This window comes from Argopecten irradians, chromosome 7 (genome assembly GCF_041381155.1).
Source record: "Argopecten irradians isolate NY chromosome 7, Ai_NY, whole genome shotgun sequence".
NCBI classification, from domain to species: domain Eukaryota; kingdom Metazoa; phylum Mollusca; class Bivalvia; order Pectinida; family Pectinidae; genus Argopecten; species Argopecten irradians.
Genome location: NC_091140.1, coordinates 44,262,075 through 44,276,350, shown reverse-complemented (window position 1 = coordinate 44,276,350; position 14,276 = coordinate 44,262,075). Strand labels below are relative to the sequence as shown.

Below are 14,276 nucleotides of genomic sequence, written 5' to 3'. Positions count from 1 at the left end.
TCCACATCGGTCAATGTCTGCTACTGACATGTATGTCCGCTCTGTTTAGTCCTGGAACTCCGTGGTGACAATGGCATTAAATTTATCTTCAAATTGGTATTAACGTATTTCTGTCCAGACCTGAATAGAGCCAGAATTTCTTCCGCGGACTTAATATGCTCACAAAAGACCTGCCAGTGATTTAGACGTAACCTTTAGCATATAAAATGTGCTTCCGACAAAGTTAAATTTTACAAAACACCATAAAATTCACCCAGAGGAAATTACAGACATTGTGATTTATGCGTAATAACAGTTTATATCATCTTGATGCGGATGTTGTCGTAATTTAAGCTGGTATTTAGCTATCCTCTTTCAGGAAAAACGCATGCTACTTGGCAGATGAGGATTAAATTATGAGAGACAGTGGGTAGGTCGTCTTCAGAATGTAGGTGTTGATCTTCAGTGGTTGTGCTGGTTTTATTTTAGAAGCACTGAACAATGGATATCGTCACCGCAAATTTACTTTATATGGTAAGTCAGCTCTATTTTTTTAAAGATGCTCCACCGCCGACAGAGCGTAAACCATACCCATCTTTTGAGCAATACCTGATGTTTAATTGTGTATTTTTGTATATTTACACGAAAATTCGAATGAAATAATTCATTTATGCATAATGCATATTTTCATTGATTTTTCGGATGCATTTAACTATTTTAAATATTTTTATCTTGAATCAAAATAAGAAGCAAAACCTTTTCAATGGTGGTAATGATGCAAAGTGAGTAATATTATTAATTGAAAAAATACTAATTCGTCTGTTCCTGTTTTTGATAGAGAAAAAATACCATTCGTCGGCGGTGGAGCTTCTTTAACAAACCAATCGTCGTCATATAACTAACACTTTTTAAAACAATCATTGAAACCTGAAAGCAACATATGGTAGATCATTACACATATCATTCGAGTGAAACTTGAAATCTGGTCTCAAAGTACAGAGTTCGAATGTATTTCATTACACGAACATGAAACAATCTTTTGCTGGTAGAATTGTATACGAATTTACAAATATAAGAGTAATTGATTCATATTATTGATAGCTAAATATAACACATGTATATGCAACAAAATTGTGAATAATTCTCAAAATCCATTAAAAAAAAATCATTTTATTTCATGGACAACGGCATTCACATTCATTATTTTCTTTTGTTCCTGGCTCGATGCTTACGACAAAACAATTATCGATAAAAACGGTCGAAATTTATAGTTATATATCATTTATATGTTTTTGTTATTGCAATATTTAAAATTTTCTGTTCAAACTCGTATTTCCTTTGTCCTCTATCTTAATTAGTAGACCACAGCTTGAAACAAGCAAATCCATCCTCTTTGAAATATATATTAATATATTTACTATTGAAAATATGGGCAGATTGAATGTCATTGGAATTATCTTTTATGCTTTATTAATTTGATTAACTGGTCACACAACCAAGTTACTAGAGTAATTAGGCGCTAAGAAGGAAAATTCATCACTGGGATTGCCTGAAAAGTTAAATACTTTGCCTGCTATTCATTCAAGTAGCCTTCATTACATGTTCAAGCATGACTAGACAGTCAATGATTCTTAGAGTCTTTATCCATTCATATTACCATTTACGTACACTATTATGTAACAGATATTTTTCAAAGAAATTGACATTTGAAAAGAAAATATATGCCTGACTTCTGATTCTCTCTTCAATAGCATGCTTTCGTCAAATGTACATCATCCTTGATTATTTATAAGGACACATGTTCCGTTTTATGGACCCTTGTTTTGCATTTTTTTATAATTTTATGCTTAATCCTACAAAACAGCGTTAGAATCATTGTTTAGCATATGCTATCAAATCTTTCTTATTTTTTGTTGTGAAATAGATTTTATTTTTATTGATTTTTGTTCAGATAAGCATCATCTTTGGACATAAAATCCTAATTTCAGCTGTCTCTTTTATCTAATAAAAGTGTAATATCATAAAATAATTGTGTAAGTTCTATGCAATTAGCTTTAGGAACAATTTCTACAAACAAGAGCTGTTGGAGAACAGCAAAGCTCGCCTATTCAGAAGAAGTTGATATTCAAGTATTTGCTATTTAAACATGGAAATATGACAAATTAACAGACTCAAAAAAACCTAAAGGGCCCCAAATTGGTTGTATTATCACGTTCAGCATCCATACACATTAGGAAAATAAAATCATAAACATTTATGATGACTTAAGCTTAAACAATTGACGAAACAGAAACTTGCTCAAAAACTTTAACGTGAAATGGGACGCCAACGCTGACGCCGACCCGGGGTGACAACATTAGCTCCCACTATTCTTCGAATAGGCGAGCTAAAGACATTTATGATGACTTAAGCTTAAACAATTGACGAAACAGAAACTTGCTCAAAAAATTGAACGTGAAATGGGACGCCAACGCTGACGCCGACGCCGGGGTGACAACATTAGCTCCCACTATTCTTCGAATAGGCGAGCTAAAGACATTTATGATGACTTAAGCTTAAACAATTGACGAAACAGAAACTTGCTCAAAAACTTTAACGTGAAATGGGACGCCAACGCTGACGCCGACGCCGGGGTGACAACATTAGCTCCCCCTATTCTTCGAATAGGCGAGCTAAAAACATGAACTTTGATGACTTAAGCTTAAACAATTGACGAAACAGAAACTTGCTCAAAAACGTGAAATGGGACGCCAACGCTGACGCCGACGCCGACGCCGGGGTGACAACATTAGCTCCCCCTATTCTTCGAATAGGCGAGCTAAAAAGGACGAGTTATGATGACTTAAGCTTAAACAATTGACGAAACAGAAACTTGCTCAAAAAATTTAACGTGAAATGGGACGCCAACGCTGACGCCGACGCCGACGCCGGGGTGACAACATTAGCTCCCCCTATTCTTCGAATAAGCGAGCTAAAAACATTTATGATGACTTAAGCTTAAACAATTGACGAAATAAAAACTTGCTCAAAAACTTTAACGTGAAATGGGACGCCAACGCTGACGCCGACGCCGGGGTGACAACATTAGCCCCCCCCCCCCCCCAACATTAGCTCCCCTTATTCTTCGAATAGGCGAGCTAAAAATCACAAATATGTAAAATTATAGTTTAAATGGCTAGATTGCCGATATATTTACGGCGAATAGCCCCCAACTTTAGGTAACATATCGAAAACTTAAAACAAAGGCAAGTGTTGCGAAAAGTACAATGATAACATCAAATGATTGATTAAACCATTGTATCAAACTGCCGCTTTGAAAATGTAACTCATTATGTTAAAATGATACCTTGCAGTCTCATGCGCTTTACGCCAGTAATTCTGGCTATATATACTGATCATTGAAGGCAATACACTTACTGTAAGCTCCCGTATAGTAGCTGTTTTGTGTACGGGACAATAATAACAGGATTATTCTATTTCAGATTTGTTCCGGTAAAAAATATCAAACATTCTATTACTATATATGATAGACTGCAACCATTCAACAAAATGACAACTTCGGCAATATTAATGCATTAATAATTATAAATACTATTAATAGTAAAATTCCAGTTTACTTTTTCAGATAAGCTGATGTAATAATTGATTGCTTGGGTCTTACAGGGTGCTCGTTTTAAACCTTTGTTGTTTTGTTACTTGCCGTTGAAACCGGATGGGACTATATAATGTGTCTATGTGCATTTATTTCCGAATGAAAACGAGGATGAATTAATGGATTTTGTTAAAAAGTCATGCAATGATAGCATATAACGTCACACAGTGTGGGATTGAAGTGGGTTCAAAAGGTCACTGTTACTAGAATAGATTTTGGTAACATTACCAAAACGTGTAGTTTGTTTATACTTTATGCAATTTTTGGTTATATGAGAGCACAATATGGGATTAAATTTGGAGTCAGTAAGATGGCACTTTCATCAATGTTATAAGACGACGCAACACGAACATCCGCAGCCTCCCAAATCACGCACCACGCACTTTACACACGCGACACACCGCATATATTGGAGGCCGTCCTTCAATGACCTTGGCTGTTAATTTAGAACTTTAATCAATCAAACTGGGATTAAAAGGCCAACTAGAAAGATCATGTAAACTATAAATAGGTTTATGGGCGAACGTTAGGTTCAAAGACGATAACTTGAATGATGAATCCGGTTGAAACTTTCTCCTGTAGCAGTTAAGTTAAGTAAGTAACGCATACTGGGATGGCATTTGGAGGCAAAAGGTCAAATGTAAAGGTCTTTGCTACAAAACATAGATTAGTTTCGTCAACATTTGGTTTCTCAGCAATACTTTAGGATGTATTGATTTAAATAGCACATACCACGCAATAAAAAGATAGACTTATCCTTAACAAGTCATAGTTTCAGGGTTGTGTCGATCAGTCAGGGTAACTGTTGCTTATGCAATCTGAATTTCATGATTGTCCGGTAAATGTTAAAGTAAATTTGCTTTTTTAGAAAAAAATGCATTCCGTTTTAATTGATTCTACTCAATAGCTAGAAGGCTACAAATAATCTGTAGTTAATTTGTGTTTCATAATTCTATGTCAAGGTTAAGGCAAAACCTTGCCTAAATGGACAGGAGACTTGCATTGTTTCATACATATTTTTATATATCTACAATGAGTTGCCGGGGTCGTCCCGAGAAGCGGCACCCAAACTGTCCCTGTATTGAGTTGATGTAAACCAAAATTATGTGGAGAAAGCCTAAATTATTCATTCACATAACATACAACTTTCTGCAACAAATGTTTTGTTTTATTTCAAATCGTTCAATCAGATAACAGTATTGCGTTACGTATTTGCGTTCTGTTAACCTGATGAAATGACAATCATAATTAACATTTTATTGTTAACTTTACCGCAGACCGAAATGTCTTTCACGATAGAATAAAAGCAAATAAAATGTGAACAAAGTGTCCCCATTTAGCAAATGCCGCAACATCACATCCACTGCATGAACATGAATGAAAAGTGCAAAATGCTTTCCAAGCTGGCGCTATGGAGTTGTATGTTAACGTAAGGATAATTCCATTGTTTATAACGGAATATATGTATACAAATCATAGTCCTGTTCGTCTAATACTTTGGCCTGAGGAAGCAGATATGTCCGACTAGAAACACTCCCTTTCTTAGCAGACTGCTGTGGTCGGGAGTCTTTTCCAACATTAGATTTCGTATTTGCTTGGACATATGATCCTTTTGCTTCATGTGATATCACAGAGTGAAGACAATCTGGTGATGTTTGACTCTGACCTTTATTTGAAGTGTCCATCACTCCAAGAGCTTGTGCCAGGTGCCTCTGAGGATACCTGTTAGGAATGAAGCTAGGGGTATCGAGTGTAGGTTTGTCAGGGTGTGGGACATAATAATCTATATCATAAATTTGTATGTCAGTACCGCGCTGAAGTAAACTCTTGCATTCTTGAACTTTCCGTTTTAGCTGTTCGCTGTACATGTTAAGGTCTTTTTTGTAGGTATTAAGAAGCATAGCATTTTCGTCCTCCATCTGTTGATAACGAGACAACGTCTGGGCTAAAAGCAGGTCAAGATCTTCTTTCAGTTTGTTCGTTTGGTTCTTCAATTGTCTAGAAAGCTTTTTGAAATTGCTGACATTTTCTTTAAGGGCATTATCAGTAGAAGTGACATACTTGGTAATCTGTGCCAGGTCGTCATTTTCAGTCTTGTCAATGAACGTCTTAATTTCCTGTTTCTTCTTAGAACTATGCTCACTTAGTTCAGATATAGGATGACTGAAATGTATACTAGTAATACATTTATGGCAAATAAGTTCCACACATCGTTGACAATAAAAGTCCAATTGTCTCCCCCTGTGATGAATACATGTTGTTTGACCTGCAGGGCGCTCCGGAATCTGACCTTTGTAGTGGGATGTCGCCATTATGTTTATTCAGTTATACACAATCTCCACCGAGTTATAAATAAACTATCCTTGAACATGTTTTACAATGACAGATACGTCTTAGACATCGTACAAAAGTCGGATAACCACCAATGTTAAACCGTTCAAACAGAGAAATACATCCCATCACTTATTTGTAATTAAAGATTAAGAAACCATTTCCTCCAGATTAACATGAAATGTCTTACAGTCACAAGTTTTCTGTATATTCAAAGTCCTGACACAAACTGGGGGTCCTTCCGGCTGTTTGTATACGTGCGTTATCTAAAGGTTACATGATATCAAACTATGAAGATAAGCTGGCTATACCTGGTATTCATCTTACTTTACCTCGTGAAAATCGTATATAGATAACATAATCTTTTACCATGCAAAGTACATACATATATGTGCCTATTACGTTACAACAACAGTGTGAAGGACAAAAAAATACAATTTATGAAATATAAAATGCGGGAAATACATTATTTTCAGAATCCATGCTATTAAATTTTTGTAGATATCATTATGAAATACTATTTTGATTTACTTGATTTAGTTCATATAATTTAACACCAATCAGTATTTGTTTTAAATAATATAAAGATCACAAAGAATTTGGGTTCCAGGGTTCCAACAGAAATTCTTACGTTAATGTCATTTCCTCAACTGTACTGCTTTTATAAGATTTTCTAGCTGGGTCATTGATAAGCATACTGCAATTGCTCGGATGACTCAGTGGTGACTGGTTATGTTTACGATGATTGTGGTTTTATCTGGGTTAAAAAAACCTGTCACGATCCATAGGTTGTTTGTCTTTTGACTACCATTATCTATTCAAGGGTAAACACCATTCGTCCGTTTCGTGACTACAAAGGGTATATCAGAAGATAATGTATTTTTTTATGATCGATATTTTGTTATCGAGTGTATAACTAAGACGACGTCAGCGATTACAGAAACATCAATATAGAATTAGTTTATGATTATATAAAGGAGAATAAATGTGATGTCCAAATCACGATCTGGCGTCTGTTGCACTCAAGTTATCAGTACAATAGCATGTGATTGTATGGTGATAGTAAATATCTGTGTACCCGGGTTATAAACATCTTGTCAGAATTGTCAATTTTACAGATTATATGCGTTAAATAATAAATATAATATAAATCAGAATTCATTATGTTGTATTCATAATGCTGATGGTTACAGGGATGTTTCCTTTTGTAAAGCAATGATCAAGGTTATATGGTTAATGGGCTATATACACGGAAATTAAGCTATTCTTATAATTTGTGTGGTCTGTTTTTGATGGCCGCGTTTTAACAGAACTTTAAGTTTGAAATATTTTATACAATGTGTGACTTGTGTGAACGTTTGTTTACTTTAGGAGATTAAGGTATATTGGGTTTTTTAATTTTTATCTTTTAAAAAGTGGGGCTCCTGCTTTTTTAAAGTGTTATCTAATGTAGAAATGCCGCCAAGGACGTCAACCAGTACACCTAACACCGGACATATAGTGACAACGGGCGAACCAGTCTGTCTGGTGGGAGAAAACGGAGTGATTTATGCGGTATTTTCTAATTATGTCAAGATTCCTTCAGAATTCAGTGATATGGATTTTAAACTAGAAAGAGCAGCCTTTAAGAGCAACAATAGCCATATTAAGAGCATCATTAGAATAATATTTATAATATTGTCATGTCAAATTTTAGAGAGAAAAAAGTTTGCACTTAATCGTTTTTCGTAATTCGGATATAGATAAAACTGTTGCGTTAAGTTTGTTTGTTTGTTTGTTTGATTTATTAACGTCCTATTAACAGCTATGGTCATGTAAGGACGGCCTCCCATGTATGCGGTGTGTTGCGTGTATGTTGTGCGAGGTGAGTGTACTGGGAGACTGCGGTATGTTCGTGTTGTGTCTTCTTGTATAGTGGAACTGTTGCCCTTTTTATAGTGCTATATCACTGAAGCATGCCGCCGAAGACACCAAGCAACACACCCCACCCGGTCACATTATACTGACAACGGGCGAACCAGTCGTCCCACTCCCTGTATGCTGAACGCTAAGCGGAGCAGAAACTACCACTTTTATAGACTTTGGTGTGTCTCGGCCAGGGGACAGAACCCAGAGCCTTCCTCACAGGGGCGAACGCTCAACTCAATGTTGCGTTAAGTAAAGACATTTGCAGAATATCTAGAAACTCTTTGTGGTTTCTTTGTTACTTCCATATTCTCACATAAGGTTTTATCTTAAACCCGTGAAATGTGCTACTAGTGTCTTTATGGAACAGACAAATTTGTTCTCTTTGAAGTTGGATATCATCTACCCTCAATACCTGACACATCGTGGAATTATTCACAATGCTTTCACTGAATCATACTTTCGGTACAAACGCAGGATTTTAAGATTTTGTGCTTACTCAATGAATCATAACACTAAATCTTCTTATAATACACATCCTTATCATCACTACGATTGATAGAGGATCTGACAATCCAATAAGGGGTCACGCTTTGTTGACCTTTTGTAATGGCCAATCAACTTTGATCCCTCCAGACTCTTGAAAGTGAATTTCGGGGACGAAGTAGTTTCAAAAAGCTGATAGATTTTTTTTCATGTACGTAGTCAACTCGCCCAAAGAGCACAATAAACTTTATAATTGTGAATACTGGGACGAATGACGTTTACAATTGCATGATGTAGCAAGGTGTCGGGATTCCTCTCATAATCGTAATATGCTGTAAATGAACTTACTGTCACGGGCGATGAAGAATCGCGAAAATATGGCGCCTCGAAAACGTTTCGAAAACTGCTAATGCACCCAATGATACTTCTAAAAAACACCAACAAGTGTTCTTCTCTCGATTATATAGGTATGACAGGTGGATATGTGTACTCTATGTGCTGAACTCGTGTAATTCTTAAGACATTGCAAGTCTGACAAGAAATCTTTCATACAGCGTCTATCTTCTTTTTGATTTTATATTACCACCGAAAACGCTACTTTTCAAGCTCCAAATGTTATGTCTTATCGCAGCTGTATATCCCTTGAGATATTTTGTAGTTTTATTTTAACAGTTTGGGAAAAAGTAAATTGAAGATATTCTTCGCCTTAAATGTCAATCGGGTAAAGATACCTAGTAACAACTGATAAGTTTACTTTGAAAAGTTCAAACTATCTTAAGTACCATTTAAATTGCTTTATCATAGCACTATTAATATTTTTTGACGAATCATAGAATAGAGCACACGGACAAAGAACTGATAAATAGATTTATAAAAGCTCTCTGGCATTTCGTGTTAATCTTAGGCAAAGTTCACTTACTTTAACCGTTACCGCCATGTTCATTTGTTCTTCGGAACGCTTCTCAAGTTTACACACAAGCACAACATTTCATAATTTGCATAGTGTAGTCACGATATGTAAAGTCGAGAAGTGTTCCGAGAGAAAAATGAACATGGCGGTGACGGTTAAAGTAAGTGAGCTACACGATGTTTAAATGGAGTTTCTACAAAGCACGGGTAATGACACCTCCAAAGGAGATTATGGAGGAACACAGTTATGGGTACTGTTTACCACCACAAGCGTAGATTTTGTGATTTTGACTTAGTTTTTATAGTACCCGTTAGAGCCGAGACGACATTTCGACCGGACAGGGAAATGTCAACCTAGCATATTTTTCGTTAATTTCCCGATTCAACAAGCCATAACTTCGTCAATACTTGGCCAATTTTATTCATCAAGCACTCAATGGAAAGATAAAATATTTCTCTTTAAGGTAAAATATCTGTCAATGTTGTATAGAACCAGTTTATTAAAACAATCACGGTTTTTAAAAAATAGGTCCGTTTTTCCCGACCGCCGAGTTCATACCCTTGATTCTCTAATATATAGATGTATACTAAGGGTTAAAAATTTTCGTGCCAGGTCCCTGTGAGTCCTTGTATCTTGATGAATACGGTAACTTGTGAGGTAGAATATAACTGGTATTCATCAAGAAACAAGGAATATTCTTTATATACTTTTAATCAATAACAGTGCAGCTCATTTCGTTTCACATGTATTATTAATTTGCTAGCCGGTTAATGTCACTGTTAATTAATGAATTACCAGAATGTTTCCGCATGACATACTCCGGTCATTTATTACAAACCAATTAAAATAATACTAATGGCTCCTAAAATACAATTTGTACGACCTTAAATTACAATGTATATTCATCATTCATCGTTATTGTATTGTTTAGATATTCCCTTAACACTACAATGGGTTATTATCTAAATTTAGCGGATACTCATCGCAGAAATAAGTATAATTACTAATGATGAACCTTTGTTAAGGTTCCTCTAGTGTTATACCGCCTTGGTATAATTAAATAATTATTATTTAAGACTGTACTAAGGCGGTATAACACCATATGGACCGAATCAAATATTTTGATAATACATATAATAATTACAAGAACAACGATGGCCATAGGACGTCACCCAGAAGAAGTCAACGTTTGGGTAATGACGTCAAAGAACGAATATCAACTCGGTGTTTCTAAAACTGGAAACACAGACTCTATACATATATATGTTATTTCTTTTATAACCACGGGTGTAATACTAGCTGGTCCAGGGCAATACACTCTGCCTGCGGCTGTATTGCATGGCTACCTATGCAATAAAGCCTTATGACTTCACGGCGTCAACAAAATCTCTTTTTCCTCAGTAAAATTTTCACATTTACTTCACAAATATGACTGGTTTTACTATAAAAGATGCAGATAACGGAATTTGTGTTGAAAATATCACGTTATTTTTCATGTATGAAAAATTGACTTCATGTCGTGGATTTCATCGAATTTATCTTAAAATGGCGAGATCGTATAGTTGTACAATTGCAATAAAATGTCGAAGTATGAGCCTCGGGTTTTACTACACTTTGTGACCCTCGGGTAGAATATCCCTATCCTTCATATCCACTTATGAAAGAGTCTTATAGTATTGAAGCCCACGTGAAAATGTATTAGCCAATGAGGATAGAGGGAAATCAGAGTCTATCTAACATTGAATAGTACTACGTAAAGCATTAGAAAATTTGAATGATGACGTTAACTCATGCGAGACCAGTGTCTTTCCTGCTCAGGTATGATAATTAACGTCATATCAGCCAGAGTCATGTGAGGACGGCCATGTTGCCGAACACACACCCTCAGATCACATTATACTGACAACGGGCGAACCAGTCGTCCTACTCCCAGCATGCTGTGCGCTAAGCAGGAACAAAAACTACCACTTTTATAAAGACTTTGGTGTGTCTCGGCCAGGAGACTGAATCTACACCATATAGACGTTAGGAAGAATAAGGTCAGTAAGGGAAAAGATCACATCTTAAATTTAGTCGCCTTTGACGATCATGCAATAGGGGGCAGCAGGTACAATTCTAACGCCCTACCTGCATGGTCCAGATGATATTGTATAAAACTCTGTAAAAACTCTATAAAATCCTGTTCAAATTTTCCCTTTTTAATCCACAACCAGCTTCGTTAGAAACCAACAGTGTTAGCAGCCATTGTTGAAAAAAAAACACCTTCCTTGCCGTAACGCATCATACATGCATAAAGTATTGTTTCATCATAATCTTGCATTTACTTATATTTACTTAAAGGAATAATTAAAAGGTGTATTAAAATATCGATTCGTATAGGAACTAAACCTATTCTAATCAAAGTCGTAGTACATAGTTGTAATTACTAGTATTGTGATCTGCCGGTAAGTAATGCTCGCTCGCACTCCCCGTTAAGCGTCAGTGCGCTGACTACGCACCTACGCTAGTGGATATTAAAAAAGTTGTCTATAATTATTTGCTCTAACAGTAGTGTATTTTACCTTTTGAGATGCATAACAAAGTGTGAAAAGTATTTTTCTTTTTAGTAGACAATTTGCGATTTGTCCACATGTACACTGTAGCGATTCGTTGTATTTGCTAATTATAAGGGAGTCCGGTTTGGTTATTGGTATAGCGTACACATTCAGGTCCGCCTAATCGTATAGCTATACGGTCAGGGAATACAACGGCATCAATAAAATTGCAACACATGAACAATACCGTAGATTTCATCAATATTTAGGGTTTTTATTTTTCAAAAGGAATATAGAAAAATAGTTTTATGTAAAAAGATAGTTTGTTAAGATGGAACATTAGTATGTGTAACCATTTACGTATACATTTTAAACACACTTCTTCATATTAATTAATAATTAAATCATGGTGTATATATGTTCATATTCATATAATAATAAAAAGGACTTTGATCAAATGTCAGTATGCACAATACCTAATTGTAAAGCATTTCCATTGAAAAAGTACCGTCACTCATCGATCTGCTGTCATATAAAGCTCCCCTTACCCCAATGATACAATAAATATCGATATTATATGTTGACTTTTTATGTCTTTTTCTGTGAAATAGAATATTGTGTTTGAAATCGATTGCGGTATTATATACACATATTCCTGGTATAGATTACACTCTTTCATATATGGAGATATTCGTATACCATTTTGTGCATGCATATTTAGCAATTGGCCCTAGAATATTTGAATGATAAACGAAACATATTTTTATTTCTGAACATTGCACAAAAAGGGTTAAAAACCCAAGCCTATGCAATAATTGATGTTTCTGCATTCATAAAAGAAGGAACGGTTACTAAAAGACCGCGAACTGAGATATACAAGATTTTGATGAGGTTCCTGTGCCGACAGTATACGGGAATTCAAAGAAATCAGCGCTGATTCTGATGGAAGCCATGTGATATAGTCTTCATTTATTCGTAGTTAGATACAAAATTAGCGTTTAATAAATAATATTATGTGACATTCTATCAAAGATTTTTTGCCAAATCTGAAAATTATGTTTAAGGGAGGAAAGTGCACTGGAATGATTTATATTTATTTGTTGCTTTTATTTTGCTTGTTCCGATGAAATAATTGGGAAGATTACGTAACGTGCTAGGTAGCGTGATGTGCTTCCATTACCTTAAAAGAAAAACAGGAGATGGAATGTCGTAAATTTTCGGCAACCTTCAAGATGGAAATGTGGGCCAAACTATCGTCTGTATAAGGAAGGCTTTGGCGGAATAATTATAAAGTGTGTTCTTCGCAAACCAGTTAATTGTGATGTGAAACACGTCAATTGCAGGTTGAATTGGTTGAATTGAATTGAATGATGACTACGTAATTCACTGTTGTGTGAACACGTGTGGTAGCCAGGTGGTGCAGACATAATTTGTGCTTCATACAATATTGACAATGATCTGTCGGTCTATATTGTTGATGAAGAGCGATACCCGTTTGTGTACATAGCGATGGTATACCAGCTTGCTGTTAGTGAAGGACAGGGTTACGCGGTCCGGATAACGCTGGATATAAATCAGGGACCATCACCATTCCCTAATAGGCGCTGTTCTTTTGTAAACGTTTACGACTCCTACCATCAGCAATGAGTAAGGTAAAGCTACTGTTATATGCATATTAGCTTTCTTGCATTCTTCAGCACAATAATTGCTTATTATAGGGCGTTAATTTGAATATTTTGTTTGAGGGTTGCGCAAAGAGTTGTTTTCAATGAAATTTATTTCGTTATTTCGGCGCTTTAGAAACACAGCGCAGCTACTGTAACGGATACACGTAACAACTTAATAATTTTGACATGTGCAACTGCTTTTTTCTTACGTGTGAGACCTATTTTAGTTTTTAATTGCTCAACCCATGTTTTCGTTTTAGTTTTGGATGGAACCCCTTTTCAATGTTATTATTCATTTATTACTTTTTAATTTTCTTCCTCCTCAGCATCACTTCTACTGATCCTGGATCAACAAAATAATTAAAAGACACCGGCGAACATTGTATAGTTTTTAAATTTCATGGATGTAATCTTTCGCGATATACTATTTGAAATTTATTTATGCGAACAGTCTTTGTAAATATTGATAGCAGCATTCACACGGCAGACTATGATATGTAAAACCAGGGTTTTGATCAATTTCGTAAGGCACTAAATTTCGCGAATCGGGATGAATCTACGATACTTAAAGTCCCATGAATATTAATAACTTTACAGTAATACACCAGCAAGCGTTAATTGCATTGAATCTCTAAAGTACATAATGTTTTCAATAGACAAAAGTGACAGTAAAATTCAGATGCATCTATTATATTTTCAGACTGAGAATTTTTTTCAGTAACGGTATTAGAACAGCTATAATAGGGTTTAAGAACCTGAATACTCGTTGACGTTTTATCATTATTTGCCAACAGTAATGACGATTTCTAAAA

At 35.5% G+C, this 14,276-nt stretch overlaps 1 protein-coding gene across 2 annotated transcripts in view; it reads left to right on the top strand.

Moving 5' to 3' along the window:
* The window catches only part of LOC138328571 (transmembrane protein 272-like), a 51,061-nt gene that overhangs the window by 13,882 nt on the left and 22,903 nt on the right, over positions 1-14,276 (top strand). Inside the window, exon 1 of one of the 2 annotated variants that reach the window (XM_069275444.1) lies at positions 12,586-13,449. The exons of the other annotated variant lie outside the window; for it this stretch is intronic. Within the exon in view, the coding sequence (XP_069131545.1) occupies positions 13,441-13,449 (9 nt within the window). The 5' untranslated portion in view covers positions 12,586-13,440. Of the gene's footprint in view, positions 1-12,585; positions 13,450-14,276 lie in introns of those variants that run through there. 2 annotated transcript variants of the gene reach the window in all.